The 25,311-nt window shown below is 45.0% G+C and overlaps 4 protein-coding genes and 1 long non-coding RNA gene across 10 annotated transcripts in view; 2 read left to right on the plus strand and 3 right to left on the minus strand.

The window, feature by feature from the left end:
- LOC131670287 (nuclear factor of activated T-cells 5-like) overlaps positions 1-5,624 on the plus strand; it is a 45,589-nt gene extending 39,965 nt beyond the window's left edge. For 3 of the 4 annotated variants that reach the window (XM_058945766.1, XM_058945767.1, XM_058945764.1), the window contains 8 exons: positions 1-146; positions 897-1,245; positions 2,091-2,555; positions 2,981-3,849; positions 3,922-4,208; positions 4,285-4,582; positions 4,676-5,203; positions 5,288-5,624. The exon at positions 1-146 is cut by the window's left edge and continues 24 nt beyond it. In XM_058945766.1, coding sequence (XP_058801749.1) covers positions 1-146; positions 897-1,245; positions 2,091-2,555; positions 2,981-3,849; positions 3,922-4,208; positions 4,285-4,582; positions 4,676-5,203; positions 5,288-5,614 — 3,269 coding nt within the window. In that variant the 3' untranslated portion in view covers positions 5,615-5,624. The remainder of the gene's footprint in view (positions 147-896; positions 1,246-2,090; positions 2,556-2,980; positions 3,850-3,921; positions 4,209-4,284; positions 4,583-4,675; positions 5,204-5,287) is intronic. The other variant, XM_058945765.1, reaches the window with a different exon arrangement.
- Positions 5,625-8,558: 2,934 nt separating this feature from the next.
- LOC131670288 (endoribonuclease LACTB2) lies at positions 8,559-10,002 on the minus strand. Its single transcript, XM_058945768.1, has 4 exons — positions 9,785-10,002; positions 9,209-9,482; positions 8,778-9,146; positions 8,559-8,693 (listed from the first exon to the last, which is right to left on the minus strand). Exons 1-4 carry the CDS (start codon positions 9,910-9,912, stop codon positions 8,571-8,573), a joined length of 894 nt encoding a protein of 297 aa, XP_058801751.1. The 5' UTR covers positions 9,913-10,002; the 3' UTR covers positions 8,559-8,570.
- Positions 10,003-10,095: 93 nt separating this feature from the next.
- LOC131670289 (putative ATP synthase subunit f, mitochondrial) lies at positions 10,096-10,977 on the plus strand. Its single transcript, XM_058945769.1, has 2 exons — positions 10,096-10,301; positions 10,628-10,977. Exons 1-2 carry the CDS (start codon positions 10,223-10,225, stop codon positions 10,870-10,872), a joined length of 324 nt encoding a protein of 107 aa, XP_058801752.1. The 5' UTR covers positions 10,096-10,222; the 3' UTR covers positions 10,873-10,977.
- Positions 10,978-11,112: 135 nt separating this feature from the next.
- Positions 11,113-13,120, minus strand: LOC131670290 (uncharacterized). Its single transcript, XR_009302434.1, has 5 exons — positions 12,711-13,120; positions 12,436-12,631; positions 12,186-12,367; positions 11,763-12,101; positions 11,113-11,679 (listed from the first exon to the last, which is right to left on the minus strand). It is a non-coding gene; the product is annotated as an uncharacterized LOC131670290 (long non-coding RNA).
- Positions 13,121-13,436: 316 nt separating this feature from the next.
- Positions 13,437-24,989, minus strand: LOC131670315 (SH2 domain-containing protein 3C). 3 transcript variants are annotated; one of them, XM_058945819.1, is made up of 7 exons: positions 24,867-24,989; positions 23,410-23,647; positions 21,600-21,813; positions 19,707-19,955; positions 18,446-19,495; positions 17,908-18,370; positions 13,438-16,655 (listed from the first exon to the last, which is right to left on the minus strand). In XM_058945819.1, exons 1-7 carry the CDS (start codon positions 24,907-24,909, stop codon positions 16,315-16,317), a joined length of 2,598 nt encoding a protein of 865 aa, XP_058801802.1. In that variant the 5' UTR covers positions 24,910-24,989; the 3' UTR covers positions 13,438-16,314. The 3 variants fall into 3 exon arrangements, with proteins under 3 accessions (XP_058801803.1, XP_058801802.1, XP_058801804.1); XM_058945820.1 differs by lacking the exon at positions 21,600-21,813 and having other exon boundaries at positions 13,437-16,655; positions 23,403-23,647; XM_058945821.1 differs by lacking the exon at positions 24,867-24,989 and having other exon boundaries at positions 23,403-23,538.
- Positions 24,990-25,311: the final 322 nt, after the last annotated feature.

The raw sequence follows: 25,311 nt of genomic DNA on the forward strand, positions 1-25,311 counted from the left end.
TGCAGCTGCAGATCTGCTGCCAGCCGGAGCAGCAGCACAGAGCGCGCTACCAGACCGAGGGCTCGCGAGGAGCCGTGAAGGATCGCACGGGCAACGGCTTCCCCATCGTGCGACTGCTGGGCTACGACAAGCCGACGACGCTCCAGGTAAGAGGCCCGTGTTCCATCTCTTGTGCGATCGCACACATGTGGAACGCGAGGCAGTGAACTGATCTGATTGCACCCGTCGCTCGGAGCTGGAATGCCTTATCAGAACGCCCATTACGCCCGTACCGTTAGCAAATTAACGGTCATTATGAAAACGGATTCGTTCATTATGATTATATCGCGTTTCGGTTCCAATTAACTGGAGCACATTATTACGTGCTCAGTCACGCGCCGCATGGCTCGACTCGTGCTCGCTTTTACAGTTCCAGTGAATCGTTAGCTTACTCGTCGAACCGAGCCCAGCTTCAATAAGCGTTGTCGCGTGGCGAACGCGACGATTGCAACGCGAAAGCGCCGAACGACCGATCGCCGCCTCGCTGTGCTGTATTTGCGTGCCAAGGCCCACGGCTCGTTCGAGTCGCGTACACGAGGCATTTGCAACAAAACCAAGAAGCGCTCTTTCGGTCTTTCTCCACGCGCACCGCCGCATTGCCCTACGGCTATAGACGGCCGTCGCGATGAAAGCTCACTTCGATCTCGAGTCGTCGTAATATTGTCGATCGCTCGCTCGCGCGAATTCCGCGGGACTGCGCGCCGCAACTTCTACGATCCGAGTTTCTCGATGCTCGAAATTAATGTACGGTGGGCCGCGATTCCTGCCGCAATTTTTCCATGTGCGCACTTACGTCGGCGGGCGACTAGATGGCAGGCCAAGAAACGCCAGTGTGAGCTGAGTATTTTCGCCGTCAGGTGTTCATCGGCACGGATCTGGGTCGTGTGGCGCCGCACATGTTCTACCAGGCATGTCGAGTCAGCGGCAAGAACTCGACCCCTTGCGTCGAGCGCAAAATCGACGGCACCATCGTCATCGAGGTGGACGTGGATCCCGCCAAGGACATGATGGTCACCTGCGACTGCGTCGGTATACTCAAGGAACGCAATGTCGATGTTGAGCACCGCTTTCCTCAGGAAGCGGGGATACTCCAGGGTCGCAGTAAAAAGAAGTCCACGAGGTGTCGCATGGTCTTCCGTTCGATCATTACCAACGACGACGGTACCAACGAGACTCTTCAAGTCTGCTCGCAACCGATTGTCTGTAGTGAGTATACTGCTCATCTTTTTTATTGCCCAAATTCGCGCTAAGTAACTTTCGCAATGAGATTTCAATAAGTGGAATTTCTCGAACAGTCAATTAACAATATCGTAGGATGTATGTCTGTGTGTTAATATCTCCCGACCAATTACTGCTTATTTATTTGTTTATTTATTTATTTATTTTATAATTGAACCATTTTAACCTGTTTCACGTTAAAACATCTTTGAAAAGCTTTACGAAGTTAGATCTACCGTAAAAGATCCGAAAATGGTTACATCCTGAACGGCAGCCTACCGTTAATGATTCACATATTTGGTAAAATAGCTATAAAGGAATTAATTACACACATATGAAATAACTTTCAAGTCACGGCACCTCTGTTCGATGATTTAAAGAACTTTTTAAGAAAACCCGCTCAATATAGAAAGTTATATGGAAAGAACGGAGTTATGAATAGATATTGTGATTCTTTTTTCGAAAAATTTTCGTTGGGAATTTTTTTTTTGTTAACATTTGTTTTGGCAATTTAATACATCATTAGTAAATAAACAATTTTTTCACTATTTCAATCAAAATCTTGTCATTTTAATTTTAAAGTAGAAAAAACGACGTTTTATTTAATTTAATGACTTTAAAAAATATTTGATTAGTTTAACGTAATAATAAGAGGTAAATCCCTCAATAAAGGGTAATTTGTGATTTGTTTAGGTATAATTGTACATATTTTTTAATTTATTTTCATGTTTTGATGACTGATAAATGTTCAAAATTATCATTCAAGTGTTATTATTGAAATAAGCACTATACCGAAGACGTTAAGAAATATCGTTGTCATGATGACATTACAGCACAGCCACCGGGTATCCCGGAAATCTGCAAAAAGTCACTAACCTCGTGTCCGTGCACCGGCGGCCTGGAGCTATTCATCTTGGGCAAGAACTTTTTAAAAGACACGCGAGTCGTCTTTCAGTTGGACAGCGAAGACCTGAGCTCGTCGCTCGAGCCCCACTGGGAATGCACAGTTTTACCCGACAAGGAATTCCTCCAACAGACCCACCTTGTTTGCGTGGTTCCACCCTACAGGCGACAAGATTTGGCTCTTTCCGAGACAATCAACATCAAGTTGTACACGATATCCTCGGGCAAGAAGAGCGAACCTCACACCTTCGTTTACACAGCAGCTTCGGCGCCGCCTGTACCCTCGGTCGGCAAACTTGAAAATGCCGCTGTCAGCACCAACAACGGCGAACTTGTGCTCACCTCCAAACTGACCTCGTCGTCGCTGGTAGTCCCAAGTAACGTCACGTCTAATGGTAAGTTGACCCAGCCATATCTTTCTATCGCAGTTTTCAAAGGATAATTCACGCACTTGTCGACATCAAATCTCTACTTCATTTTGCTATTCACCGGGACGATTGTACAAAGCAGTACAAGCATAATGTGAAGCTTTGAAAGGCCTCTTCTCAAGTTTGCAAAGATTTGGCCAAGTGATGCCGATTGCCTTTGATGAATTTTCTTGTTAAATATATTACTAAGCTTCTAATGATGTATAGAAATCATTGACAATCGGATGAATGAGCATTTGAGGAATTTGTGGAGAGCTCGTGTTGTATCAAAATCCTATAAGAATAATCCTATTTAAACGCAACTCGCAAATTTCTGCATAAAAACGTAACACTGATAATATTCGGCTGCCTGGCAGAATTTGGACGTCAAATTACGTTCAATTCTTTTCCAGCGCTACTCCCAGTAGCCACAGCGGGGTCGGCAGCAGCGGTGCCAGGACCAACGAGTTTTCTTAGTACAATTCAAGCACCAAGTACGGCCACGTCGTCCAGTGGGGTCAGTCCCGATGTTTTAAAAAGCGATCCAAGTCCTCCACCGGTTACCGTCGCCAATCCCGTCGCTCCGGTGATGATGTGGAGCGCCCAGTCGGCCATGGGCGCTACGAATCAGAGTACAGCCTCGGCCGAAGTGATGATGCCACCGCCAAGCTTGGTAGCTCCTAATGCCCTCATGAATAGACGCTCCTCCGCGGCCAGTATGCAGCTGATTCTACCAGACAATCTTAAGACCGAGGTGCTCGACGAAAACAGCCAAAGCAGCCTCATGGGAGACAACAGCATGACTGGCATGTCCAATAGCGCGACTGTGCCCAGTCCGTTGGAACAATTGGTCAATGAAAATTCGCGAGACTCCATGCAAAATAGTTTGATCAAAACCAGTGTCACGGCTACCAATGGCTCACCCGTTCAAGAGCTACTCGGCGTAGTTGATCTCATCAGAAATCAGCATCCGATGAATGTATTGCCACAGCCGTCGGCTTTCAATGGGCTCCACGACGCTTCGTCAGTTAAAATTTTAAGTCCACGTCACATCAACAAAGATTCCAGTCCGATTATGACGAACGAGGCAGCTATCACAAGTCCTGGTGTCGTGGACCTCCGCATGAAGCATCACCAGTCCGAATTCAACGGCATCGGCAACAGCAGCATGGGCAGTTTCGCAACGACCTCGGCGGATCAGCCATTGCCGGCTCAAAGCAGCGACAGTATCGAGAAATATCTCAACCAAATCGAGACGGCACCAAAAAAGACTGACGTTCAGGTACATTTTGTCTCTCTGGCAAACTTATTTTGGCTGTTGGTCTTTCTTCTAATTATCTAATGCATTTTTTAGGAGGCCAACTTTGTGCGCGCTTCAATAATTGCGAATGGACAGCAGCAAGCGTCGAGTCTACTGGAGCCAGTAGCTCCACTTGACAATCTCGTTAACTCTGCCATTGACTCACATCAATTAGGTGTTTCGCCCCTCAGATCGACAAACGTCGGTCCCAATAACATGGTCAATCACGTATCTGCCATCGTTGAAGATGCTATGAGCAGTCCCCAACAGACGTCCAGTCCCCCAGTGAAAAATATGTTGATTGATTCGTTGATGTCCCAAACAAATGTTTCTCCATTAAAGTAAGAATAAACAATATAGAAAACGTTGGAAATACTTATTAACGAAACTTACAATGTATCTCTGTTAATGTTATAGTGTCGACCCCATAGTAAGCAACACAGTGACTAGCGTCGCCGTCTCAGTTCAAGAACCAACACCCAACGATGTTCTGAACACAATTAACGCAGCATTAATGCCTATACAGGAACCTCCGATCGTCACCGTGGCGACCAACGTGAGTCCAAATGTCAGTGTCAGTTCTTGCAATGCAATGCAAGTGTCAAGCGAAGTTATTCCAACTGTTGCTACGGCTATGCAAGCGCTTGCCTCCCAAACTCCCGTTGATATGCAACAAGTTCAACAAGTGGTCGAAGCTCAGCACCAGGTTGAACAGGTTAGTTTATTGGATCCTTAAGTGTTGAGGAACAAATGAAATAAAATCATCTCGAAAAGTAGCTCTAAACTAATTGTTCTTTTTTCGGCACAGGTCGTAGCCCAAGCACATCAGCAGGCAGTGCAAACGGTGCAGCATGCCCAACAGACGGTGGTGCAGCAAGTCGTACAGCACGCTCAAGTGGTTCAACAGGCAGTGCAGAAGGTGCAGGCAGCCCAGCAGGCGCCAACGGCTCCAGCAGTACAACAAGCCGTACAGCAGGCGAGTCAAGAAGTTGTACAACAGGCTGTGCAGCAGGCCACTCAAGAAGTAGTACAGCAGGTACAAGCAGTACAGCAAGCAGTGCAGCAGGCTCAGGCAGCGCAGGTCATGCAGCAAGCGGTTCAAAACGACTTGGACTCGATGCTGAACCAACCGGCCAGTTTCGTTGCCGACGCGAGCTCGGCGTTAGCCGCTACTCCCGAGCCAAGCCAACAAATGCTTACTACTGCTGCTGAGCAGGCTATCAACAGCGTCATAACTAACGCCACTCAGGATATTATCAACAATAAACCCATTCAGACTACTACCGCTCACGCTATAATAGCCACGAAGAATATCTTGAACAGTGTTGCTACGCAGGTAACTGCCCATTTCTAACTGCACAATATCTCGTTTCCTAGATAATGTGACCGACTAAAGATTAATTTCGATATTAACTTTCAGAGCGCCCAATTGATGAACAGTGCCATGGAGGGAATTCTACCAAAATCACCAGCTCAGCAGCAGAACATAGTGGAACAAGTGACGAGCAAATCACCACCAACGGCAAATTTGACAGTGCCGACCACTAACGGAATCCCAGCAGTTCTCAATGCACAAACACCAATGCAACAAAATAATGAACTGCCGCAGTCAACGCAAGTGCCGCAACAACAAATGGTACGCAAGACTCAACAAACCAACGGCATGGCTACGCAAGACATCATTACTGACCAAGAATTGCTCAGCTATATCGATTGCTTTGATCCACAAAATGGATTTCTTATGTAACGTGTCTTGTTGTAAATGAGCAAAGCACCAATTTTGTCGTTGAGTGTTTTACTAACTGTTATTTTTGTTTTCGTACGATTATTATCGTAGCAGAGGAGGTACAGAAGCGAAACTCAGTACTTTTTCAATGAAACTGGTCACGATGCAAGTACTGATTATTGTTGTTCGTAAACGAAAATAATCGGCAATTGCATACAGTTGACCTTGATTGCAAATGGAACATTGTATATATTGTTCGGATGATTTGTTTATGAATTAATTCTAATTATCGATTCATCTGAGTTGATTTCTATAACTATTATTTTTGAAGAATTGATGCATTTTTGTAGAAAAAAAAAATTATCCTTATGCTTTGTATAATTTAATTTATTTACTTTTTATAAATTTTTATTTTCAATCGTTTGGTTCATTTGTTCGATCAGTGAATGTCCAAATATTATTATGTGATGACTTATTGTCATTGATGTGATACCTTAACTTCGTAATTCTACTTGAAAATTGAATATTTTTCAACTGAATTGATACTCTTGTAAAAATTTATTTAATAAGTTAGATTAACGCTTAACGTTAAGAGATTAACGTTTTAATTAGGTGATTTTTTGAAAATGTTAATTATTAAGTGAAATCAAGTTCAAAAGGAAAACCTCATTTCTTGGCCATTTTGAAAAATTAAATATGATAATATTTTTTCATAATATACTATTATTTATACTATACTAGCGGTTCTTTATACATTATGCTTGTAAAATTGTTAATAAAAAACAGACTGAGATTCGTGACTGTATCCCTCATATTAAGGAAATTAAATATAAACATTTAAAGCGTCGAGTCTCGTAAAATTTTATATGAAAACTAAACATGGATAAATAAAAAAGAGAACGCTGAAGCTATTTTTGAAGATTTGCAACGTATCATACAAACGAAAAATATGGCAAAATTTTTATAATTCGAACAGAATAAACATAACAAGGCGATACGATGTTTGAAAGTTGTTTACTTCGATGTGCTGAACTTATTAGAATTAATGATTGTAAATTATTTTTCTATTCAGCTGTCGTCAGAGCCGTCTGATCATTTTTAAAAGTAGTGCCTTTTAATATCTCGACAAAAACCCTGAGATCTATGCATTATCTATTAAATAGACGTCAGCGTAAGAAATGATTATGATAAATAATAGGTTTAAAATAAGATAAAAATAGTCGTCGTTAAATTTTGTGTGCAAGAAACGTCTCCAATTATTAAAGTTAAGTGCTAAATCATAATTATATCTACCCATGTTATGCAATGCTCTTGCTATATACTATTGACTTGATTTCATTGCGTTAAATGAATCATCTTGTTGTTTGGTTATTTGTTTATTTTTTTCTTTTTTCTTGCTATTATCAAATATAACCTGTTCAAGATTAGTTAATAATTTTTTTTTGTTTTAATCGTAACGGTCAATGCAGTTTGTTGTTTACTATTAATATATTATCAAATATAAGAGAGTGCGACATGAATACTTGTGGGTGGGTGAAAAGCGTCCGCGAGAAAGAGAAATATCCTATTAGAGATATACAAGAAAAAGAGCAATTGACAAAACATGTTCTCCCTTCACTTTTGCTATCATGTTTTGAAGTTATCAATGACGACGTAAATATTTATACATAAATATACTGACAAAAGTGAGTAATGGCAGATTATATTGTTGGTTTCATCATAATGAAGTTACGAGTTGAAAGTATATTCTATTATATATATGAGAAGTAAGACAGAAATGAAGATATATAATAGATAATGGCTTACACATATATTTTTTCACATCTACCCAAAAAAGTAATATATGTATAAATTTATATTTTTCTGTCTATTGGCAACATGCTATTTGTAATCTATATTGTATTTACGAAGTACGTGATTTTGTGCGCTTCGAAATATTCACTTAGCTCTAATAGAAAGCGAGATATCATAAAACGCAAAGGAAAATAGTGAGCTTAATAGATTATTCAATGTCGTGCGTAATTATTTGTTAAAAAGTAAAAAATGGTGCTGAATACAGTTAAATTGGAAATTATTTCTAAAATTTATTAAATTATCAATACGGCCTCCGTTTATTTATAAATATATCAAGTTTATGTATGTAACTCTACAGTTCACATTTGTTATATATTTATATTATATTTATACAGTCAAGTTTTACATCAACATAGTTTAGCTATCATAAAAAAAACAATTATGATCCAATTTTTTCTTAAAACTCCGCTCAAGCTCATAATACGTTAGAAAAATATTATACTATTCGTTTTTTTATTTTGAAAATATCACAGTTTTATGTTCACGTTGTTGATATGATTTTTTCTCTGTACTACATAATACATGATGTGTAGTCCACAAATCTGTTTGTGATTGAAGTGAAAAGGGGTAATATATAATAATAACAGCCAACTGTTCAAAGTAAACAAAAACATCTGTAATACTTGTATGTCGTCGATACTCTTAGATTGAATAAATGTTTGGAAACATTTAATTGAAAGAATTTACGTAGGTGTAGACAAATTTTATTACATTATTAAATCAATCAAATCATAAGGGAATCAAGACAGTATGTTACGTTTAAATTTTATTACACGTTTTCATTTTTTTGCTGATTTCCTATAATGTTGTTTTGTTAAGTTTCATTTTTATAAGATAAAACTAGGACCTTAAATAGCTTTTATTTTGTTTTTATACTTTATATGTGTAATACGTATTTTTGTAAGTGAAATGAAAATTCATTAAAAAAAGAATTAATTTTTTTTCACTTAAGTGTAAAAATCGCTACGAACATCTCTTAGATATAATGTCTTTCGTCAGACACTATTTGCTTCTTTACCGTTGACACAAGGTTCATTCTACTTGTTCATGTGTAATTTATAAAAGAATATTTCTTTTTACAAATCGATAGAAGTAAAACAACATGGATGTGTATTTTGAATAATTAGCTATGATGAACTACTGACCACTTATCATTTTCGAAAGATACTTTTTTCTCTTTCAAAAGCTTTTCTAAATGATGATTTACATTATTAGCAGCTGCAAGCCAGAGATTTTTCGGCGTATCCTAAAATATGTGAAATGGAATTTATTGTTATTCTTTTTCTTTAAATAAACGCCTTTAATTTAAATGAAAAATTGAATACAAAACCTGGTACATAGATTCAACAATCTCCATCACGTCGCTAGGCTCTTGATTTCTTTTATTTTTTAAGAAGGTTAAAATTTGTTCTTCTCTTTTTTTTCTGTGGTCTATGTATGCTTGAATCTTCTTATTGGGATCTGAAACCACTGGGCCATGGCCTGGATAGATCAACGTAGAATTTTCGCCAAGAATTTTTTTTAGCGACAATATGTAATCATATAAATTTTCAAAAACGGCTGTAGTTTCTCCAAGAATACAGTCGCCACTGAACAGTGCATTTTCCTCTTCTAATATGAGACAAACGTGATCTGTTGTGTGTCCAGGGGTGTGCGACACTTTCAGCTTTGCTCCTTCGATTTCTATACGTTGATTATCCTGTTGATATATTTTTCTTTGTGATAATCATCAAAGATATATGTATTTAATATAATTATTACCATCAGGGGAGTCCAAACCGCAAGAGATTTCTCTACGTCTTCGTCGTATAGATCATCAGATGATCTCGGAAACTTCCAAACTGTAGGAGGACTGGATTTGGGATCATTCAATTGAAGCAGCTTTTGAACTGCAGATACTCCGCCAATGTGATCACAATGCCAATGCGTCACTATTAAATGCTCAATCGTTGCATTCTCTTCAACGAGAACGTCTTTTAATATTTTCGTGTATTCGCTCGATGTGTCTTCATCTCCAGAATCTATTAGTACTCGCCTATAATTTAGTGAACGTTTTAAAATTTCTTACAATCAATTTGAACAGAAAATAAAATTTTGGTTGAATTTTTGATCAGGCTCCTTTTATATCTCTAGACAGCTTAAAAAAGCTTCAGACTTTTATAAGGTCACAACAGCCCACTTGTTAACATATTGTGTCAATTTAATGATTAAAAAATTTTATTTGAAATAATAAATAAATAAACGAACAGGTACAATAACATGACATTGGTTTTAAAATAAGCTAACAAACGGTCAATAGTTAAAGCGATGTTTTCCAATTGCAACTTGAAAACTCACTTGTTGCCGGTGCCAACGAGATAAGTATTTGTGCCCTGAAGTGTCATCGGTCCAGGATTGCATCCTAAAATCCTAATAACTCTACTTGATAGTCGTGAAATTAGCGGAATCGCTGTGAGAGTCGTCATTTTAGCGGATTATTCGCGTCTACGTACAAGATTCAATTACTCCGTCATATGTTATTTCTTCGGAACAGTTCACACTACTATCGCTATCAATCAAGAAGTGGTTGGCAGAATGCGAGCAGAAGTCGCAAAACACTACAATTCTGCGCATGCTCAATTGAAAAATAATCAGCTGACATAAAACAGGTTATATAATTGTCCTATTCCGGGGAAATAGCGGGCTAGTAACATCCGCAATTTCAGAGCAACTGGAAAATTGGAATAATTTAAAGCAAGTTTTGATATAAAATTCGAACCCAGTAAATCTGCAAAGATGGGTTTCGGAGATTATCCTAAAGAATACAGTTATGAACTCCATGGATCTTACGATCCAGCGAAATATTATGGCCCAAGTGAGTATTTATTATTTATTTTATATTGTCGGTAATTATTGGAAGAACCTAGGCGAAATCAAATGACTGCATTTTATTCAGACGCTAGAGGACATGATCCGGCATTCATCTATGTTATTGCATAAAATATTTTATTAAATCTAACCTCATTTAGAAATACATAGTATTTTTCATTCTGACTGGAAATATTCATTTTTCTGGGGCATGTTAATTATTAGTGTACAATATAATACTTACAATACCAAATGAGTTACGTCACAGGAGTAGTTTACATGACATTTATTAATAATTTGATTTGTCACATAATGCATGATTTATTATTACAGAGGATACTCCTTTTGGACAAGTGAAACTTGGTGAACTCGGAGCATGGTTTGGTCGTCGCCAGAAGACTCCACAAGCAGTTGCTAGTGCTATTTCAAGAGCTTGGTGGCGTTATCAGCATAAGTATATATTTCCAAAACGTACTACTGTTGCCCCATTTTTTCAAATAACTTTTGCTGGAATGGCATTCTTCTACTGGCTAAATTATGATCGCATCAAGCACCACAAAAATTACAAGTACCATTAATCAAAATCCTAGGTAGACTTAATTATATTCTCTCCAGGTAAAAAATTTTGTTTAATAATGTAATTTGAAAAAACTTGAATGGAATAAAGTGTTACATAGTACATATTTTCAGTATATTTTATGTAGCACTTCCTAATCCAGATTAGTTTAAAATTTTTGAAATGATTTGGAGACCTACTGAATCATAAGTAAATTCTAATTAGATTAAAAAGTTTTTAACCATTTTTTCATTCAATGAAAAATATTTTTATTTTATAAACATATTAATAAAGACATTGTTATCCTTATCAACATAAATTTATTATATTGAATTTTAATTTAATTATATGTTACAATAACAATAGTTATGTCATCATTATGTATCAATGAGTTCTCTGAATGTGCAAGAAAATATTTATCCATCAAATCAATAATATACATATTTATAAAGTGAACATAAATTATAATAGTTATTAAAAAACTTATAAAAAATGAATTAGGAAATACTTTAATAAAATTAGATAAATAGTATTTTTCATAATTGAATATACAATATTCACTTTTTTCTCTAACAAATTCATTACTATCTTCTTCATCAGAAAAATTAAAGTCCTTATACCATGGACCCCTTATGAATGCCATACTGTGCCATTTCAATTTTACATTGTCTAAAAACTTTATAAACTCAATTTTTTATAAGGAATCACAGTCGAAAATAAATTTATATTATTACTAGAAATGCTGATCCCAAGAAATCCTGCATGTTAATGGTCTTCTGGTAATAAATACATTTTATCGCCCCATAAAGCATAAGAATTGCTTTGAAAGCTGTAAAAGATTATATATATTTAATATAACAATAATAAGGAACTTTTTCATTAATCGTTTTGAAATACAATAATTTTCTTCACCATTCTTTTATATAATTAACACTTTCTTCCAAAAATGATTTTTCACAATAAATGTGAACATCATAATAAATGTCTGTGTATTTTTCTTTTAATAATAGTTGATTAAATACTATCCATTTATCGAATGAGTCTTCTTGAGTTTGATTGTATGTCAAGTAAACAAACATGACAACTTGTTATGTTTAAGAATAATCAAACACTGGATTTCTCTAGTTCCAAAAAAATGTAAATGCTTCTTTTCTAAGTTATTGACAGTACTAATGGTTTACTCAGTATGCAATCTTGAACTTCCTACTAGGATTGTTATTTTTGCATACCGGCTTATATATAGAAAAGTATCTGGAAAATAATTGAATCACTTTTGATTATATTTTAAAAAACTGCAGTCGAAACTGTAGATTTCTATTGGAATGAATTGAGTACTTGTAGGATATGGGTTGTGCACAATAGGTCTAGGAATGTCTAGCTGAACAGCAAACATTAATACTATGTATGGCTTAACTTTTAATTGCAACAAATGGGGTCGATTGTTTGCGTTTTCATATAAACTGATTCTTTGCATTTTTCTACGTAGTAATTCTCGTTTGACAGCAGCATGCCAATATCTGTTTACGAATTACCATTATTATTTTATTCTTCTATAAAACTTTTCCTAATTCATAAATATACTTACTTGGAGCGCGGCATAAATCTCGTAGGTTTATTTCAGTGCAAATATAATCTATAACGTCAACTGGGACGATATCACCTGTAAGTTTTAGCTTCTTTATTTTCTCATATGGCATTTTTCACCTTTGTTATAGACTGCATTGTAATCTATTTTTACCTTTAGATCAGACAACAAAATTATGCATTCTTTCGCAGAATACCTGTTGAGTATTAATCAACCATCAAATAAAAAGCAAGATTGAATTAAAGTGTTAGCAGAAAAGTAGATTGTTGTCTCACGTAAGATTTGCTGAATATGTCAGGTTCAGTATTTTCCAAAACCACGTATTAAAAACGCCAATTCGAGCGCGCGTTTTTCGCCAAGGGTGTGGCAAAGTCGTACTTTACGCACGGCACGTTGAAAAATCTCGAAATTTTATTATTAAGCTATTTTATACACGAATCTCTTGCACCTCAGATACAGCTGCGTGCTGCTATTTGCAATAGATTAAGATTAAAGGACGTCGTCTTAGCTAGAGAATATATAGTATTTCTATATTCTCTGTCTTGGCCTGGTGTCCTTCGCCATAGTTTAGTGATAGTTTGGCAATGGTTTGGCGATAACTTGGCGTGACACGTGGATTAGCTTCTCCTGCAGGAAATATGGAAATACTTACAGTTTATTCTAGATTATTTATTTCTTATCTTTTCGCGTATAAATTATAGCTGTGGTACATATTAAAACGAAGAATTATTTTGAACATAAAACACTTTTTTCCTCGTTGTCTTTTACGTGTAAGTGTTTATGAAATAAACAAAAATTAAGAAGAAAGCAATTTAATGAAAGCATTTTCTAAATGTTATTTAGAATATTTAAAAAAATTTCATCAAAAAACTTGTTCTATTGAACTTTATTACGTTAAAACATTGAATAATTCTTTTTCAATTTACAGTTATTTATTGGATAATAATTTAGATAGGACTGATTTGAAAACGATACAAAAAAATGTATTAAAATGCTTTTGACAGCTTATATAAGCGTCAGTGAATGTAAGCTGTCAAAAGCATCATTATAAATATAATGATTGCAAACTATTGTATGTAAGCTGCACAGTTGAAATTGTGATGATGACAACTAAATATAGCCTTAGGTGCATCAAGTCTTTTGATGGACGAATATAAAAAAATATAGTGAGTTTATTAACAAAATAATAAATTGAATAATTAATATTAGATTATCTGTACACGCATCAATCTCAACAACGCAAAATTGCATGTGTGTATAATTATGACTTACTGTCTAGAATTAAAAGAAAAGGCAACGGAAGGACGTACTGTTATCTTGTGATGTTCATATCTGTGTACTCTTATTCAGCGTATATTATACTCAATTCAGCGTATATTATAGTTACGGCGGAGCCCAGTATCGTCATCTTACTGTATAGATAGTCGCCCCTACCACTGCTTCGTTGTTACATTGTACCTACTCGCATGCGATTCACGATAGCGACTCGTGATATGCGTGTTGGCTGTAGAAATGCATGGTAGATATATCTATTTTTTTGTATAAAAAGCCCTGACCAATACGTAAAAGCAAGACTTCAAAACAAACTACTTTTTGAGTTATTCATAACAGTTTAAGAAAAAGTTAATAATTTTTGAAGATAAACATTATCGTTTATTGTGGCAAATATTTTCACAGTTGAAAGTTTTATGCACATTTAAAAAATGTTGATCCCTATCACATTATTAGTATTTGAAATATAGCCTTCTGAAAAATGTTATCATTACTTTTCAAGGTTAATAACTTTTGATATAATCAATCTTTTGGTATGAAAATTTTGAAAAATTATGACCTCTATATGTGCAACAATTCTTCAAAGCTTGAAAAATTCCGTAACCCAGTATCTCCAAGCCCATTGAAATAACTAAGAATCGCCCATTGCTACACACATGTACATACACATTGAATGCTTGCTTTTTTCATGCATCATAATTATAAATAAACTGAAATACCAATCGCTGAAACAAAGAAAAGAAATAAAAGCCGATGAAAATAAGCGAAATAAAAAAACGACAAATGGGAATAATGTATATCGATTTATATGTTGTGAAAAAACGCGAACAACAGGTACAGCATCCAATTTTGGTCGCATAATAATGTACATAATATATTCTAATTAATCGTTAATTTTCCAATCAAATATCATTAAGTACAGCTGGTATACAGAGATAGGGTAACTTCACATGCTTTTCTTTTTCGTGGATTGCCATCATTTACGTCGTTTCGTTTACATATTACTTTAATAACATTTTTCATTTGAATTGCGTTGCTTGTCGTACAATAAACATATCTCTTGCTATTCTTCTCTCTCTCTCTCTCTCTCTCTCTCTCTCTCTCTCTCTCTCTCTCTCAAATATTGTCCTGACTCGTATTACAAACGTATAAATATAAATATTAAATATAAATATGTGCATTTTAATGTAAAGTTATTCGAAAAAACGTGAAAAATATCCAATCACTCGCATTGTAACTGCACTTAGGACGAAATGCATTATTAGGAAAAATCATTTTTGCACAAATAAAACCTCGATTAAGGCCCGTCAATCGATATCCATAGGTATACAGTCAATTGAGAAATTTTGTTGCGACTTCCCTCCAATCGTTTGCCTAACATATTAATCAAAGTTGCTTGAAGATAATTATCACCGACTATTGTTTATACTCAGATTGCAACTAATGAATCTTGAAATGTTTTGAGAAGGTTTTTCGTGAAAAAATAAAAAATCAATGGTGTTTCTCAAGTCAGCTTGTTTATGAGGAGGAGTGTCAACATTTTTTTTCCATCGTGAATGTAAACAGAAATAATGACAGCTGGAAATGACAATTGGCTTTTTCATTTTTTTTATGAAGGAACCATTGCTCGAAACATTAAAAAATTGATTAGTCACAGTCATTTATCGAAGATAATTTTTTTTCGAGCACATTTATATTTTAGATGAACGCCCGAAGGAAAGTTACGGCGAAATGCTCCTACTGACTGTATATCTAAGTCTATCGATTGGGGCCTTAATTAATGCTAAAGCAGTTTCCTCTTGCCTTTCTCTTTCGCATCTGAGTTTTGGTGGCGACTTATAATGCATGATAAAAGACCACTCGTCCCGTAACCGGGAAGCAACGATCTCAGTCCCGCTTTGCTCGCTTACTTTTTTTAATTTTTTCTTTATCAAATTGCGTTTTTCATGAAAAAGTCACGTGCAAATATGTACAAATATATAAAAGTCGCACCGGATCGAAATAGAAAGTTTACGTGTCAGACTCGCTCGGCTTTGACGAAATTAAAAAAATAAAATAAATCTCTCTATATATACTACGATATAACGTGAACTCCATCAGCGCAAAGCAATTGAAAGAAAAAAATGAACGTGCTATATCGACCGATGAGTAGAGTCTGTCGGTTAAAATGAAAAAAAGGAAGAAGCACCTCGGTTGTACGCGGTCGAAAACAATAGGCCGGTAAACTTTCCTCATTTCGATTGACAGATCGTTCTGGTTGCTCGCGTATACGCCATACGCACCTCTGTTTATCGTAAACGCCATTGCTCAAAGTACACGATACAGCTAATAGAATGATCCCTTACCTAACATCGGCGTGCGTATGTCAAAGAGCGAGTGTAACAGTCGAACCGCGCGTTCGGCCTCTCGTCCCCCAGTACGTCTAGTTTGATTTTTTGGAGCCGTTTCAAATACGCGGCGGCAGCGTAGTCTGCCAAGTGGACCAGCGACACCGATCGCACCCATCTGCCGTCTCGACTTGGCGTGGCTGCCGTTACGAGGAGAGAGGCGGCCGCTGACCCAGCGACGAAAGCTCGCGAGGGGGGTGAGGCCGAGGAGGCGGATCGTTCACGCGTTGGCGGAGCCCTGCTCGCCCGCCGCGCACTTGTCGTACATGGCGTCGAGCACCTGCACGAACTTGGCGTGTCGCTCGCCGGCCGCGACGAAGGCGCCGCGGCTGCCCCACAGAAACTTGATGTGGAACTCGGCGCGGAATGCGTCGAGGAGCAGCTCGTCGCTGCGGCAGCCCTCCAGCGCGATCTCGGCGTTGCGCCTGAACAGCGTCAGGTTCTCGTGCATCTTCCGCGAAGCCTCCAGGTGCGCCCACATTATCGACAAGCCGCAGTCCGCTGCCGAGTTCTCCCAGGGACAGAGCACCGCCGAGGCCAGCGCGGACGGCGGCGCGTTGCCTGCAACGACCAATGTTAGTTTTGGCTGACTCGTTCGAGCCATCCGCGCTTATTTGAAAGCTCCTCATTCTTGCGAACATCGAGTCGTCGCTTTGAGCGATAAATAGAGGTAAGCCAAATATTAGGCACACCTCAGCTGTAAGTGCAAATGATGCCAACGAATATAAATGCTTCTATGTTCGATCGCTCTTTATACGAAGCCATTGCCATTGTGTAACTGTACATGCTCTTCTGTTTCTATCGCAGCGGAGTTTGGATAATCAGAATAATATTGTTGTTTCATTATCAAATTCCCAACAAATTTATTAGCTAAATAGTTGGTAATTCATTTTTTCCATGAGTCATTTGGACTTGAGCTTATGACAAAATAAATTTTAAGCATTCCAAGTCACTCGTTTAACATTTTTTGTCCAACGCTCACGAACGCGATTTTTTATTTGCGCATGCGTCGAATAAAAAATTCACAGTTACAAGAAATTCGGACAAAAATGTAAACGTGAAATAAAAAGTAATTGCATGTGGATAAAATCTTTATAGAAAAAGACCTCTACGTGCATATGAGTAAACGAAATTGAAAGCTAATCAAGGGCTTCAAAACATGTTTCATAAAAATATGTTTATAAAAATACTAATGGACACTTGAACCACTTGGACCATTACAATCAACAATCATAAGTAGAGTTTTCAAAAGTATTTGTAAGTATGTATCTGCGCGCCGAGAAAATTTCTTGAGAATTTTCATCGATTACTTTTGCACTACAATGCCGATCAAGTAATAATCAAGTTTGTTAATTAAACAACAATATTATCAAGACTATCCAAACCCTGTGAGCCTAGCGAGCGGTCAGATATTGACTTGTCCGAAGCAGTCAGTGAGTATACATAAGCCCAACTTTCATCTAGCTGAGGTCGACGTCAAAGTCCCATGCTTATAGTAGCCTAAGAATTTGCTACTGTAAGAAATTTGGCGAGAAACAAAGTACGAATCGAGTGCGGAAGTACAGGTTTACGCGAGACCTGTACTGTACTACTGTACACGCAATTCGCACCAATTTTCTCCGAAATAAAACTCGTACGAATGTTGCGTTTGTCTTTAGGATTGATTCGGAACGAATTTGGGATTTCGCGTAGCGCGACTGAGCTGCATCGAGCCGGGCTACCGCGGACTACCGCGGACTACCGATCGTCGGCCGCGAGCGCAGCTCGAACAGAGTTCGCCGCGACAGAAGTGGCAAATGCGGTGGTCGCTCACCCAGGACGTCGTCGTGCGTGCGCTCGTTGAGCAGAGCGATGGGCAGCACGTGCGGGATGGTGGTGTTGGGTGCCTGCGGGTCGGTGCACTCGTTCATCGCCCGCAGGGTGGGCCTGAGCTTGGCCTCGAACGCGAAGGCCTCGTCGGTGTGCCTCTGCCTGAGCAGGTGCCAAGTGGCCGTGAGCCGCTGTATCTGGGGCAGGCAGAGCCCGAGCATGATGGAGCAGAAGCCGTAGAGGTTGCCGAGGGCCGTCTTGGTGTCGATGGCCACCTGCACCCAGCGGCTGATGGTGGCCGCTCGCTCGGGCGCGCTCGGACAGGTGAGGATCGTCACGGCCACCAGCAGCTTGAGGCACTCGGTGCGCTCGATGACGTCGAGCCGCGTCTGCTTGGCGTACGGGAGCACGAGGAGCTCCAGGCCGCACTGGCCGTCGCGCACGCTCGGCGGGTCGTCCGCGTGCACCTGCGCAGCGGTCGGTTAGCGGGCGAGCCGTCGCGGGGCGGGGCGGGGCGGGGCGGGGCGGGGCGGGCTCCTCACCTTGAGCAGCATGTCCACGTCGGTGCGGGTGAGGTGCGAGGCGAGGATCCGCGAGGCGGTCTCGTGCAGCATTCCCATGACGCCCCGGAGCGCGGTGGCGTCGAGCGGCTTGTGCTCCACCGTCGGCAGCAGGATGGTGTTGAAGTTGTCGAGGTCGAAGCACGACGGGATCTCGAAGCTGGGCGCGCTCTCGGCGATGCGCCGCTCGAGCTCGCGCCACTGCCGGATGTCCAGCTCGCTAAGGCCCAGGGCCTTGGCCTGGTAGTAGCTGCGCAGGATGAGGCTCTTGACCGCGGGCTGCATCGGCAGGCCGCAGGCGGCGCCGGTCTCGAACTCGCTGTCGCCGGAGCCGTTGCCGCTGTCGCTGCCCGAGGCCTGGTGCGGCCTCGTCTGGTGCAGCGCGTGCGGCTGCGAGTACGACGGCGGCGGCGGCGGCGGCGGCGGCGGCGGCGGCGGCTTCAGGTGCCGGGGCACGCGCGGCGGCTTCGGCGGCGGCGTATCGTAGGCGCCGTTGTTGGTCTCCAGCGGCGGCAGCACGGCCGAGTTGTTCTTCGGGCTCTGGTAGTGCGGCTCGTCTCCCTCGTCGGCCGGCCGCGAGGGCTGCCGGCGGAGCTGCTGCGGCTCGAGCGCCGGGTCGGAGACGACCCTGCCGATCTTCTGCCTGCCGAGCGACATGGAGCACGACAGCGAGCTGGGCGGGCTGCCGGCCGCCTGGGGCACTCGCGGCAGAGTGCTCGCTTGCTGCTGCTGCTGCTGGTGGAAGGGCACGAGCTGCGGCGGCGGCGGGCTCTGGTAGTGCTGGTAAGCACTGAGCGAGTGGCTACGCTCCTTTTTGCGGGGGATGCGCGGTGGCGAGCGAGCGAGCGAGTTGGCCGTCGTCGACAAGGGGAATTTGCGGTGGCGGGGCGTGACGACGCGAGCGCCGCTCGCCTGACTTATCGGACGCTTGCTGCCAACGTAGAAGGTTATCAGATCAGTTACCGTGTCGAAGGCTTCGTCCTCGAACTGGTACTGCACTCGCTCGTACATCGTACCTGCTTGGAGCACCACCTGCGATTCACCGAACACTCGCTCGTTAGAATTGCTCGCCGAGAGCGGAAGCGGCTGGCTCGATTACCGATAAAGGGCGCAGCGCGTGGCCGGGAATCGTCGCGATTCTCGCCGGTTTCGCGCCCCGTCGAGCAGCGAGCCTGGCGCGAGGCTCGACGGGACTCGCCCGGGCTCGCGCCAGGCTCGCTGCTCGACGGAGCCGCGCGCGTACCTTGTTGATGACGAAGTGCAGAGGCTGTCCCCTGTGCCGCACACTGAGCACGTAGTTGCCGGGCTGGCTGGCGCAGTCGCGCACCAGGAAGTCGCCGTCGTTCGGGATCTCCGCCTCGGCGCCTTTTCTGCCTCCGGGCAACGAGCCGCCGTGGTACCACGCGTACGACCGAATGTCCCGCGGGTCGATCAGGTCGAACAGGCGCAGCTCGCGTTCCAGCAGCTTGCGGACCGACTCTTCCGACGGCTCCTGCGACCAACAGTTCGGATCGTTTTCAGCTCGCTCCGGCTCTCTCGGAAGCTGAACAGTTCCGTCGGTCTGGCGTGTCCTGCATTGGTCTCGCGACTGGTTCACCAGTCGGTCACTGACCCCGAGGCGGACTTTGTGCTTTGTGCTGTGTGCTTTGTGCTTTGTGCTCAGCGGTATCTTGCTTTACAATTTTTTTCGACCAGTGTACGTCGTCTAAAGGAATTCCTCGAGGCATTCGCGTTTCAAGCGTGCCGCATTCGTGCTAACTAAGTAGAGCCGCATTAGACGCCGAATCTGCTTTCCAGTCGAGCCGAATTCGCTCCTCGCTCTACTCGGATCCTTGGGAAGGCGGCGGAAGATTAGGGCGAAATTCAGTTTTCGCGGTTATTTTGATGGCAGCTGCATTGTCTCGCGAAAATTACGGGAATCGCAAGGTTTGAATGCGTAATTCCTCCAACGCGTAAAGTAAGAACGAGGGCAAAGAGCAGATATCCTCGCGACAGCGCGCTCGATTTCTCGGGAAACGCTTGATCGAGTGATCAGCATGCAGAGCGCCACGCGAAACTCAATTCTGAACTGCTACTCTCGCGCGCGAGAAACGATAAATTAATAAGCCTGTCGCAGCGCGAAGTCGTGCTCGCGAGGCGCTCGCGAGCGCGCCGGTAACGAAGTTTCCATATCATTCAATTATAATAGAACTACCGGAGTCCATTCACTGTGCTCTGCCCCCTCCCATTTTTTCCTTCGCCACTGAAAGGTTATACGCGCCGACGTTAATTGATTGTCCGGCGGTCGGATAATAATTGGTTTTAGCACGGCCAGCGCTGCGAGTAGCCTTCATGCTCGGTCGACTTTTAATGTAAGAGAGGATGTGCCCCCCCCCCCCCGGCCCGGTTCTCACTCTCTCTCTCTCTCTCCTCTCTCCAAAAACAGGAAAGAAAATCATTGTACTGGAGATTGCAGGCTTTCGGTGAAGGATGCGTTGCAGTGATTTTGGGCCGATTCGATTGCGCTCCATCTGCTCGTGTATTTCCTAAGTAACCAGTGAATTATTTAAACTTGCTCCAGAAATCGAGCAGCGCACATGTGAAGCTAAATGTGACTCCGGGGCCGCAGTCTCGCGCTCGGAGATGAATAATCAGGAAGGAATTCGCTTTGCGCGTGCTATCGTCGGATCTTCGATCGTCGCGACCTCGTGAACTGAATTTGCCAGCCGAAAATATGCGTTCGCGACGCAAAGCCAGGGTCGAAGCCGAAAAGTTACGGGAAAGCTGCCGCGAAGAGCAGCGAAATCAGGACAGCCTTGCTCGGCCTCCCTCCGTCGCTGGCGAGGATAACGCACAAGGAGCGAGGGGATGCGTACACAAGGGAGGCGGATTCGGCGATCAGTTGTTTTCTTCCTCGACGGTGCGCGAACCGAGCTTCGTTTGCACGACGACGCGAGTTTTGTCGATAATTGCTCGGCCGATCCGATCGACGACTGTGGCGCGTCAACGACAGCTCGAAGGACGAAGACGGAGAAAAGGCTCGGCGGTTCATAACGATGAGTCAGCAGAGAACAATCAGCCGCGAGAGAGAGAGGAGGAGAGAGGAGTCGGGCGGCGCGCGCGACGTCGATGGCGAGGAGAGAAGCAAGATACTCACGGCGGCGCCTCGAGGACTGCAGCATCCAGAGCTGGGTGTGGGTGTGCTGGCGAGCGAGCCGGTGTCTGGCGGCTGCATCGCGTCCGCGGCTGCATCATGCGAGCCCTCGCGAGGCGGCGGCTCGCCGAGGCTAATCCTGCGAGCGCCCGCCGCGGCCGCGGCGCCGCTGTTGCTGGCGGCCGCGACCTCCTCGGCGGCGCTGCCCTGCGGGGCTCTGTGCACGCAGAACGCCACGATTAGTGCCTCGGCGCTCGGGCGGCCATGCAGCGGCGACGCGTTGTCGGCGAATGGAGGATCCCCGAGCGACGGCCGCCTCTCTCCTTGTCGCTCCCGTGCGCTCGCCGGCGCGCGCGCCCACTCCGCCGCCGCTCGCGCGGGCGCCGAGCGTAGCGTACGACGGGGCGGACAGGGTTTGGCCGGGCGCCCCCTCCGCCGCCGTCGCGGCGCGCTCGCGCAGTCGATCGTGGCCGCCGCCGAGCAGCGACGTGCAGGGCCGTAGTCCTTTCGTACGCGATCTACGCCCGCCGCCGTCTCGCGGCCGCTCGCGACCCGTTGTCGTCCCTGGGTATTCGTTTGGTCGCGCGAAAAGCCAGCGGGCAAACGTCGCGGAACAAAGGACGACTGTGGCTCTCGGGGAACTCCGGAAGAGCGAGCGTTGCGACGTCGAGGACGGGCAACTGCCGCGAACAAACGCGAGGCTTCGTCGACTGAGAAAAAAGGAAAAGACCGCCTCGAATGCCTCGTGCTCCTTCGCTCGCTCCTCCCTCGCTGGAACGAGAAATTTCCACTCGGTGCGGTGGTCCCTCGTGCGCGCTTCGAAGGGACGCGAACGAGAGCGATCTCGCCGTTAGCCCGAGCGGGAGAAAAGGTCGGAGCCCTGGTGTCCCGGGGACGGAGAGGGCGACTCGGGCGCGTTTATTTCATTGCACTTTAGTTTTTGATCCCGATGGCCCATCCATCGAGCGCGCGGTGGCGTCGACGAGGCAAAACGTCGGCCGCGACAGGCGAGCGAGTCGTCCAACCTGTCGCGAGGGCAATCCCGTCGCCGGCTCGGCGTGTGCGTCAAGAGTCAACGCACGCTCGCACGAGCGCTTCTATAATAAAATGCCTGGGCGCTATAGAAAACCGGCCCGTGGCCCATTCACGGTGAGGGGGTATTGTCGACCGCGGCGGTGCTTTCACGGCGCGCCAGCTTCATTTTTCAGAGCCACTTTTCTCGACGGTTGGCGTCCGAACCGCGCGCGAGCACTGTATAGCGGCGCCTTCGGTGCGTTATTGATTCGAGGCTCGCCGCTGACTATGGGGGGCCAGCGGTACGCGCGCATGGGAAAAGGGAGAGTCCGCAGATGCGCCTGCGTCTCTCTCTCTCTCTCTCTCTCTCTCTCTCTCTCTCTCTCTCTCTCTCTCTCTCTCTCTCTCTCTCTCGTTCCCACTCTCTCTCTCCCAGTTTATTAGCCAGCAGTGCTCATTACGCACTTCTGGCCCCATGCTCGGCGCGTGCACTCGCATGCGTCGGATGCGTCGCTGCTGCGCCCGAGTCGAGTGCCGATATAGGGGAAATACGGGCGCGATGAGGTATGGATCGTCGCGAGCAGCACTGCGCGCGAAAGCGTCGAGTGCACCGCGCCGATCGATCGGGATACGCGCTTAATTTTCAAAGCGCGATTCGGCCAAGCCTGCCCCACCGAGATTGACGAGCGGCTTGTTCGATTACACCACCGCTCCTATCGCGTGTAGCCAACTAGCCGGTAAGTTGGCTGTCGGTGCGATTTCACGGGAACGCAAAGGCGGACGACGTCTCACCGTGTACCTGAGGGTGTCGGTGGAGTCGCTGCGGGACGGGGCGCAGGTCTCGCACTCGTCGGTGCTCGCCTCGGAGCTGAGGGTGTTGCGCTTGCCGAGCTCGCGGCACGAGGCCGAGATCGCGATGGCTCCGTCGACGTTGCGACTGCTGTCGCGGTTGGCCTTCCTTTGTCGTCTGCGGCTCGAGCCGCCCAGCGCCTGATGCAGACTGCCCGCCGAGGGGAACCTGAAGCTCCACGCTATACCTGCAACAGCAGCGTTGGCCTCGTTTCGGGCACCTTGCGAGCTCGGTGCTGATTCGGCTGCCGTTCAGTGGACGATTACGCGCGGTCGAGCCAGCCAAGTGCAGCAGCCCTTGGCCCTCGAAACGATTCCGAAGCCATCGATTGAAATAGACGGGAGTCCGACGGCGAATGAACTGCGGAGTCTCCTCGATCGTGTGTCGAGTTAATCACGGGCGATGGGATTACGCAAGCCGAGACCAGTTATCGTCAGCACAAGTTTCTCGCGAAACTCGCAGCTTTTTCAAACTCGATTGCCAAGCACTCGACGTAATGCGCGCAGGTGTGCAGACGTCTTATCGCGCGTCGCGTTACAGAAAAGTATTTCGATAGCGCAATCGCGCGCGAGAAGGTAAACAGGCGCTCGGTCTCGCGCCCGGCGTCGCGGCCGCGTACCCGTCGCGTACCCGACTCGCCGCGCAACGTGTTGCTCCACGACGTGCGGCCGCGGTGCGCGAGGATGCTGCCGCATCGATTTATCTCGCGACGAGCGGCCGACGTTTGCGGCCGAAGGACGCCTCCGCCCGCAAAGAGAAGTCCGAGGCGGCGACGACGGCGCGCCAGATGCCACGGACTCTTCGGCCCCTTTGTTCGCTTCTTTTCCCGAGGCTCCGCCGGCTTTTTCCGATTGGCGACAACGCCAACGCGCTCCTGACGTTGCTTACGGCTGTGCGCGGTAGGTTTTGCCTCTTTATCCCGCTGTTCGCGCGATAGCTTCGTGAAAATCGATAAGAATTGCTGAAACGCGACGCAACGGCAAATATTTGTCTCTCGTGCGACATTGAATCTGAAAATAAAGCGGAGAAAAGAGCGGCAGCGCTTCCGCGAAGGCAATCCCGAGAGAGAATTCCGATCGATATACGGCGTTCCAAGCAGTATCCAGCGGCATTCCGACGGCATTGTCCATTATCCGAAGGCAGCTGTCGATTAGCATTTGAAATCTCCTCGCTTCTGTTCGCGGGCGAGGAGGCGACCCGATGGCGAGCCGATGGGGCGGCCCAGAGGAAGGCGCCGATGCTAGGCAGACACTTTCGGCGCGATTAGAATTTCAAAAATTTTAGAAGCCGCTATCGAAAGGTGCGCTTACGCAACGGCACGTTCGGCCGGCGGACGCCTACCCGGCAACGCGCACTGCCTCCTCGCGCCGAAACGCCCGTCCGCGCGCGAGAAGCCGTGTACTCACTCTGGCTGCGCCTGGACTTGAGCTTGCTCGAGGACTTTCCCATGGCTCGGCCGAGCTGTGCACGTGCGCTGCGCTCCGCTCGGGACTACTGTTGAGCTGTACGTTGTACGTTGTACGCGCGCGCGCCGACGTCGCCGCAGATAAGCGAGGAAGCGCGGGGCGCGCAAAAGAGCGCGAAGTGGGGAACGTAGGCGCGCCGGCCGCAGCGGGGGGCTGCCGAGGGGGAGGAGAGGGCCGCCGCGATGCGCGCTCGCGACGCGCCGATCGCGCGACTCGCGGACCGCGGCTGTACTCGGAAGATCGACAGCGAGGCACGAGGCACGAGGCACGAGGCCGCGATCTCGCCGCGACCGCGACGCCGGCCGAGCGGTCCCGCTGGCCTCCCTGATTCACGGAGCGCTCATCTCGCGTTCATCTCGCTTGATATCGCACAATTGGATGCCTC

This window comes from Phymastichus coffea, unplaced genomic scaffold, assembly GCF_024137745.1.
Source record: "Phymastichus coffea isolate CEN01 unplaced genomic scaffold, Cenicafe_Pcof_1.1 PCOF00108, whole genome shotgun sequence".
In the NCBI taxonomy this organism is placed as follows: Eukaryota; Metazoa; Arthropoda; class Insecta; order Hymenoptera; family Eulophidae; genus Phymastichus; species Phymastichus coffea.

Bases quoted from the DNA above. Each gene is read 5' to 3' on its own strand.
- LOC131670288 (XM_058945768.1), bottom strand. From the start codon at position 9,912: ATGACGACTCTCACAGCGATTCCGCTAATTTCACGACTATCAAGTAGA. The intron at 9,147-9,208 runs GTAATAATTATA...ATATATCAACAG, and splicing joins CGGTTTGGACTCCCCTGATG to GATAATCAACGTATAGAAAT. The intron at 8,694-8,777 runs GTTTTGTATTCA...CACATATTTTAG, and splicing joins TTGTTGAATCTATGTACCAG to GATACGCCGAAAAATCTCTG.
- LOC131670289 (XM_058945769.1), top strand. From the start codon at position 10,223: ATGGGTTTCGGAGATTATCCTAAAGAATACAGTTATGAACTCCATGGA. The intron at 10,302-10,627 runs GTGAGTATTTAT...TTATTATTACAG, and splicing joins AGCGAAATATTATGGCCCAA to AGGATACTCCTTTTGGACAA.
- LOC131670315 (XM_058945819.1), bottom strand. From the start codon at position 24,909: ATGGGAAAGTCCTCGAGCAAGCTCAAGTCCAGGCGCAGCCAGA. The intron at 23,648-24,866 runs GTGAGTACACGG...CTGCTGTTGCAG, and splicing joins CAAGTCCAGGCGCAGCCAGA to GTATAGCGTGGAGCTTCAGG. The intron at 19,956-21,599 runs GTGAGTATCTTG...TGTTGGTCGCAG, and splicing joins GCAGTCCTCGAGGCGCCGCC to GAGCCGTCGGAAGAGTCGGT.